This window comes from Coffea eugenioides, chromosome 11 (assembly GCF_003713205.1).
Source record: "Coffea eugenioides isolate CCC68of chromosome 11, Ceug_1.0, whole genome shotgun sequence".
NCBI lineage: Eukaryota > Viridiplantae > Streptophyta > Magnoliopsida > Gentianales > Rubiaceae > Coffea > Coffea eugenioides.
Window position 1 is genome coordinate 8,846,642 of NC_040045.1, and position 8,213 is coordinate 8,854,854.

Below are 8,213 nucleotides of genomic sequence, written 5' to 3' on the forward strand. Positions count from 1 at the left end.
CAGTCCACCGAACCCTTTGGTTCACCTTAGGGGGAGGTGGGGTCGTCACATGAAACAAGAAACTTCTTACTTGTTGCGTCTTCATGCATATATTTTGCCTCCAACTAGTCCCAAGGTTAATTTGTGGTTGTAATGGTGTGGTAGAAATCAAACAGGTTGACACTTATGGCATTAAGAATGTGTCAATAACAAATCTCATCATCATTCTCCCACTTTTGTCGTCTTCGAATTTCATCAAGGGTCTCTTCTTTAGGCTTGACAATGAGGTGTTTTGGAATGGTTAATACATAGACTACTTGCAGGGATGTGAGAAGGAAACGAATTCGTTTTTACCATGTTATGAAATTTCCTCCATCAAACTAATCAACTTTATAATATTGGTTGCTAATTCCTTCAACGAACTTGCCATTGTTACGTAGGAAGAATATAGCCTAAAAATTGTTGGGGATAATACAAGAAAAAATGGCTAAAAGTTACAAAGCAAATAGTGCAAAAAGATTTCAAATCGTGACTCGAGATCACTTTCTTTTAGACTGATTTATCCAGAAATAGTGTGCAAAGATCTTGGACAAATATCCTTTAAGATAATTTGAAGGGTGTTTTCCTTTAACTCTTGTATAAAGTTAGACAAATCTAGAACTATGATGTGCTTTTGCAGAGAACTCTCATAGTATGAAAATAATCTTTTGTAGCAAATCATCCCTACTAGACCTTTATAGAGTTGAGATTAAAAATGATCAAGAGTTGCAACCTTTCATCACTAATTGGTGACTTTCCTTGAATTGTGTTAGTCAAAATGTTTTTCAATATCAATGCAAGTGTTCAAAACAGTTTTTGGATGTTTAGACACCATCTAGATGGTAATTAACTATCAAAAATATGAACAGATGCCAAATAATAAACTTGGACAACTTTTAACCATTACAGGAGCCGGACAATGATGGGTCCTATGTTGGATTCGAAGTCGAGCGCTTGACATCACAAACTTGTCTGACTTTCAAGATTTAGAATATGTCGAATTCTATGTTAAGTTCTAAGACGGCACCCGACATGCAGATGGTCAAATTTTGAAAAATATCTAACGATTACTACGTTTTGACTAATCAGGTTCATCAGGTATTCCTTTGCAAGATTTTCTAAGCTTTTGTGTCCCATTTTCTTTACAAAAACATCACTAATCCGTAACCATATTAGCTTCCAAAGAGGAATATCTTTATGTTCCAAGAACATTCCAAAATACAGAAAACATGATTTTAAATAATCTGGCAAATGCATATAACTCAATTCCAAAACAACCTTGCACTGCATTTTTGGATCATCAATCCAAAATACAGAAAACATGGTTTTAAATAATCTGGCAAATGCTTATAACTCAAGTCCAAAACAACCTTGCACTGCATTTTTGGATCATCAAAAATATGTGTGCTCATACTTTATGCAATTTGCTCCCACCAATCTTCTGTTCTGTATGCTCTTTCAAGGACACCAGCTATTGCAACAATTGCCTGGGGTAGTCCTCTACAACTTCTAGAGTTTGGCATTCCAACTTCTAAAAGTTCATCTGGACAGTCTTGTTCATGAAATATCCTGCTCTGTAATAAATTCCAACTTTCACTCTCAGAGAACAGACGAAGATGATGAGGCTTGCTATCAGGTTTAGCTTTTAGAGCTACATCAATGAGATAGTTATCAAAATCCTACTTCCATTTCTTCATTGCCTAATGATCTGCCCAAGTGATCCCCAGCCCCAGTTTTCCACATATCATCCATAACTATGAGGTACGTTTTCTGCTTCAGTGTTTCATACAACATTAACTCCAAATCTGCATCAGCCATTTGAAGAATACCAGCTGAAGAAATAGAGACGTAGCTTAAAATCTCAAGCAATAAATCTCTTTTATTGTATACTTGTGATAAATAACACCAGGCACGAACATGGAAGCAATATGAAACTTTAGGATCAGTGAACACTTTATTGGCCATAGTTGTCTTCCGGATTCTTGGCATGCCAACTATAGCAACTAAATCTCTCTGCAAGGATCCCCTTGTGAGTCTATCAAGTATTGCATCTTCTTGATCAAGGAGCTGCACCCAACTTCATTAATATGTTGTTGGGAAAGGGGTACCAATACAGACACACAATATCAGAGTTAACCTACGACAAATTTCTCTTTCCTCAAGTACCAGTTAAAAATAGGAATAAACCAAATCACCAAGTAATAACACCAATAGTGATAATAAAATGCAAGGAAAAATAAAATGCACAGGACACCAAGATTTTTACGTGAAAAACCCAAATTGGGAAAAACCACAGGACGTAGTCTAGTCAAAAATATCTCCACTATGATAATAATGGGAATACACAGGTCTATTCAAAATATTTGGATGACAATAATAGCACCAATATCAACCAAGCAAATCTGCTACAAAATCACCCCCCAAAACTACAACTGTCAAAGAAGTGGGTTTGGAAAGGTGTTACCAAACGAAGAGCAAATCCGAAATCTGAATCGGTAGATAAGTAGAGCCTGACGAGAGGATCGCGTGGGTAAAATTTTGTCTCAATCGGGTTCCGAATCACCCTTCAATCAAGACTTTGAAGTTTCTTTCTCACTAGCTCTTTCTCTCTCTTCGTATTTCTCTCAAAGTGGCAGCTGTCTCATTTTTCTCTCGCACGAGGACTGAAGGAAATTGAGTATTGCTACCTGCGGCTGCTGCTTGCTTTCTATTTAAACTTGAAAAACCCTCAAGTGTTGTATAAGTGGGTTGGCCCATAAATGGGCTGGCCCACACCCAACAATCTCCCCCTCCATCTCATTTGGGAGGTTCCACCAAACCTGCTTCTTATCTGCAGAATAAGAGTTTCTCCTTAGGCAATGACTTGGTAAATATGTCAGCACCATTATCATCTGTATGCACCTTTTCAAGCGTCAACAACTTGGAATCCAATACTTCCCGAATCCAATGATACCTCACATCAATGTGTTTGGATCGAGAGTGAAATGTAGAATTCTTACACAAATGAATAGCACTCTGACTGTCACAATAAAGACTATACTTCTCTTGTTTCATACCCAACTCCTGAAGGAATTTTTGCAACCAAAGAGTCTCCTTGCATGCTTCAGTAGTTGTAATGCACTCTGCCTCCGTACTAGAAAGAGCGATACACTTCTGTAATTTGCTTTGCCATGACACTGCTCCCCCTGCAAAAATCATCAAGTACCCAGATATGGACTTCTTATTATCAAGATCACCTGCCATGTCTGCATTAATGTATCTATCTAGCATAGTTTTACCATTGCCGAAACATAGACACAATCTAGGAGTTCCCTTGAGATACCTGAGAATCCATTTGACAGCATTCCAATGCTCCTTACCAGGATTAGAGAAATACCGACTGACTACTCCAACTGCGTGAGCAATATCTGGTTTGGTGCAAATCATAGCATACATCAAGCTACCAACAGTCGAAGCATAAGGAACCTTCTTCATGTCTTCTTTATCTTTCTCACTTGTAGGACACTATTTGATATTCAGTTTAAAGTGACCTGCAAGTGGAGTTGAAACTTCCTTAGCCTTGCTCGTGTTAAACATGTTGAGTACTTTCTCAATGTATTTTTCTTGAGATAACCAGAGCTTCCCATTTTGCCTGTCACATGAGATTTTCATCCCCAGTATCTGTCTAGCCGAACCCAAATCCTTCATTGCAAAGGATTTACTTAACTCATTTTTCAACCTGTCAATCTTCACAGTATCACGACCAACAATCAACATATCATCAACATATAGCAAGAGAATAACAAAATCACCATCTGAAAAATTTTTCACATAAACACAGTGATCAGATGTAGTCCTGTGGTACTCATGATCTATCATGAAGGAGTCAAACTTCTTATACCACTGTCTCGGTGCCTGTATCAAACCATACAAACTCTTTTTGAGACGGCATATAAGATTTTCCTTGCCACTTTCTTTGAACCTCTCTGGTTGCTCCATGTAGATCTTCTCTTCCAAGTCGCCATACAGGAAGGCTGTCTTCACATCAAGTTGATCGATCTCCAAATTCAAACTGGCTGCAATACGAAGAACAACTCGAATTGATGACATTTTTACTACAGGAGAAAAAAATTCTTCAAAGTCTATGCCCTTCTTTTGGCTAAATCTCTTCATAACCAATCTTGCTTTGTACTTTGGTTGTGAGCTGTGCTCCTGAATCTTCAACCTGTAAACCCATTTGTTCTTCAGAACTCTCTTATCCTTAGGCAGTTTTACTAAGTCATAAGTATGATTCTCATGCAGGGACACCATCTCCTCTTGCATGGCTCGCAACCAGTCTTCTTTGTTCTCATGCTCTAAAGCCTCACTGTAAGACTCTGGCTCTCCTTCATCTGTCAATAACATATATTCATGAGAATTATATCTGCTAGAGGGTCTCTTCTCTCGGTAGATCTCCTAAGCTCATCTTGTGGTGGTAGTGGTGGAGTAGGTGGTGCCTCATGCTCAGGTTTATTAGCAGTAGTATTATCATCATCATTAACATCTTCTCTCTGCTCTGTCTCAGCTTCCCTTTGATTAAAATCAACAGGTACTGAAATTGGATCTGGATCTTAATTTGAGCTAGCAGAAATGTCATCTGAAGATTTTGAATTATCACCTTTATCAATGTCTTCAATGGTTTGATCTTCAAAGAATACAACATCTCTACTCCTGATCACCTTCTTCTCAATAGGATCATACAATCTATAACCAAAATCTTCATGTCCATAACCCAAGAAGATACACTGCTTTGATTTTACATCAAGTTTTGACCTTTCATCTTTAGGAATATGAACAAATGCCCGACAACCAAAAACTCTCAAGTGTTTAAAGGACACATCTTTTCCCGTCTATACCCTCTCTGGGATATCACCATCTAGAGGAACTGATGGGGAAAGATTGATCAAATCGACTGCAGTCCTCATTGCCTCACCCCAAAAGAATTTTGGTAGTTTAGCATTAGAGAGCATACATCTGACCCGCTCAGTGATGGATCTGTTCATCCTCTCTGCTACTCCATTCTCTTGAGGAGTTTTGGGCACAGTCTTCTCCAATCTGATCCCACGAGACTTGCAATAAATTTCAAATGGTCCTCTGTACTCACCACCATTATCAGCACGTACACACTTTAACTGTTTACCAATTTCTCTTTCAACTTTGCTATGAAAATCCTTAAATACCTCCAAAACCTGATCTTTGGATTTCAAAACAAAACACCAAACCTTTCTACCAAAGTCATCAATAAAAGTTATAAAATAAACAGCACCACCAAGAGACTTATCTTTCATATAACAAACATCAGTGTGAACCAATTCTAAAGCATTCAATTTCCTAGATGGAGGAAAATTTTTGAATGCAACTCTGTGTTGTTTCCCATAAATGCAGTCAACACAAAGTTTAAGTGCATTACCTCTAACTTCAGATAGGAGCTGTTTGCGAACAAGTGTCTGAATCCCCTTTTTACCCATGTGTCCAAGTCGCCTATGCCAAAGGTCAATCGAGGAGTCACGAACTACATTCACTTCTCCCTTCCTCAACTTGGTTTGCATCACGTAGAGGGTACTATGCTTCTTTCCTCTGGCAACAACGAGATTTCCTTTGCTGAGTTTCCATTTGCCTCCACCTTGCGAGCTATAGTAGCCTTCATCGTCAAGTTTTCCTGTAAAAATAAGGTTAAGTCGAATATCAGGAACATGTCGAACATTTCTCAATATCAGCTGGCACCCGGTATCTGTGTCCAAGTATATGTCTCCCATGCCAATAATTTTGCATGAGACCTCATTTCACATCCTAACACATCCGAAATCTCCTTCAGTGTAGGTTGAGAAGAAATGTCTGTGAGGAGTAACATGATAGGATGCACCTGAATCAACTACCTAATCAGTGTCATAATGAATAATATTCACCTGACCATTATCACAGAACACAAACATATCATCATGATCTGCCACAACTGCTGTAATCTCTTCATCATCTTTTTCGTTCGCCTTACCCTTTTTCTCAGATTGTTCCCGTTTTAGGATTCTGCATTCTTTCATATAATGTCCATTCTTTTTACAATAATAGCATGCAACATTTTTCGCGACTCAGACCTGCCTCTGGATTTGTCATTCCTGTTGTGGGGTCCTCTACTTTTGCTTCTCCCTCTTCTTTCTTTCTTTTCTGTCACCAGGGTCTGAGACTCATAGATAATTTCTTGTTCCTTCCTCCTGAACTCTTCATTCATCACGGCTTCTTTTGCAATAGCCATAGTCAGCACACCATTCGGAGCTGAATTACTGATGGAGACCACCATGGTTTCCCAACTATCCGGTAGTGAACTGAATAATAATAAAGCCTGCACTTCATCATCCAAATTCAAATTTAATGTAGTTGCCTGGTTTATCAATCCCTGAAAATTACTCAGGTGTTCAGTCATATCTTCCCCATCCTTATATCTCATCTGAGTAATCTGCTTTAGACAACTAGCTTTGTTCAAACCGGTCTTCCTTTCATACATACTCTCAAGCTTTTTCCATAATATATCAGCTCTGGTGTCATTAGCAAAATGTTGAAAAATACTTTGACCAATCCATTTTCTAATATTACGAATAGTTTTCCTGTGCATATTAGCTCATTTTTCATCACTCATATCACTTGGTTTACCTTTATCCCCCAGAATAGGTTCAAACAAATCTCTACAATACAAGTAGTCTTCCATTCTAGGCTTCCAAATTGAATAATTAGTGGCATTCAATTTTATCATGCAACCACTATCCGAATCATCCATTTTTAACCAGTACAAATGAGCAGCCTAACCTGACTGCTCTGATACCACCTGTTGGAAAAGGGGTACCAATACAGACACACAATATCAGAGTTAGTCCAGGACAAATTTCTCTTTCCCCAAGTACCAGTTAAAAATAGGAATAAACCAAATTACCAAGTAATAAAACCAATAGTGATAATAAAATGCAAGGAAAAATAAAAGGCACAAGACACCAAGATTTTTACGTGAAAAATTCAAATTGGGAAAAACCACGGGACGTAGTCCAGTCAAAAATATCTCTACTATGATAATAATGGAAATACATAAGTCTATTCGAAATATTCGGATGATAATAATAGCACCAATATCAACCAAGCAAATCTGCTATAAAATCACCCCCCAAAACTACAACTGTCAAAGAAGTGGGTTTGGAAAGGTGTTACCAAACGAAGAGTAAATCCGAAATCTGAATCGGTAGATAAGTAGAGCCTGACGAGAGGATCGCGTGAGTAAAATTTCGTCTCAATCGCGTTCCGAATCACCCTTCAATCAAGACTTTGAAGTTTATCTCTCACTAGCTCTTTCTCTCTCTTCGTATTTCTCTCAAAGTGGCGGCTGTCTCCTCTTTCTCTCGCACGAGGACCGAAGGAAATTGAGAATTGCTACCTGCGGCTGCTGCTTGCTTTCTATTTAAACTTGAGAAACCTCAAGTGTTGTATAAGTGGGTTGGCTCACAAATGGGCTGGCCCACACCCAACAAATATGTAGGCTACCATCAAGCTTGGAAGCCTTGGAAACTTTGAGATCAGTGGCCTTCTAACATATTTCTCTGCTCTGAATCCTTAGAAGTCTGATTTCTTCTGCGATATAATAAAACCTTGAGAAATCATACCACATACTTCCAGCCACAATCAAGTCAATTACATATTCGACCTCATAAGCTAAATTTGTAATATGTGTACTGAGATCTTTGACTTCTTGGTTCTTAATGTCCTGCCAACATCCCTTAGGAAAGAACTAAAGAACTTTAGATCCCCTATGATTGTTTGAAACAGATGCTTTATAGGTGCAATTGATTTAGGATTATGCTTCAGCGTCTCTTTTTGCTTTCTCTATTCTAGAGAAAATCAATGAATCCTAGTGCATTATTTTTTGGAAAATTATGCCTTGGGAATTGGTGATAAATCTCATTGAGGTCTGCCTTCTTAAGCTTAATTTCATCAAGCAAATAAGAAAGCAAAAACTAACTTTGAAGACCATATCTTTTGTGATTATAATGTCAAGAATTGGGTTGTAAATAGATATTACCCCAATAGACACTGAAAAAATGCGTGTGAAGATTAATTTGTCCTTCTCTGTGTTCTCCTTTAGCTGATGTGTGACTAGAGTTGTGAAGAATCTTAAATCTTCATGAAGGGCTCTGATGCGA

At 38.2% G+C, this 8,213-nt stretch overlaps 1 protein-coding gene across 1 annotated transcript; it reads right to left on the reverse strand.

The window, feature by feature from the left end:
* Positions 1-1,433: 1,433 nt before the first annotated feature.
* On the reverse strand, positions 1,434-1,983 carry LOC113751915 (putative late blight resistance protein homolog R1A-3). The gene is made up of 2 exons (XM_027296061.1): positions 1,702-1,983; positions 1,434-1,592 (listed from the first exon to the last, which is right to left on the reverse strand). The coding sequence occupies exons 1-2, from the start codon at positions 1,981-1,983 to the stop codon at positions 1,434-1,436; spliced, it is 441 nt and encodes a 146-aa protein (XP_027151862.1).
* Between the last annotated feature and the right edge of the window lie 6,230 nt (positions 1,984-8,213).

Coding starts and splice junctions, on each gene's coding strand:
- LOC113751915 (XM_027296061.1), bottom strand. CDS start 1,983: ATGGCCAATAAAGTGTTCACTGATCCTAAAGTTTCATATTGCTTCCAT. Junction 1,593..1,701: donor TAGGCAATGAAGAAATGGAA/GTAGGATTTTGA, acceptor AATTTATTACAG/AGCAGGATATTTCATGAACA.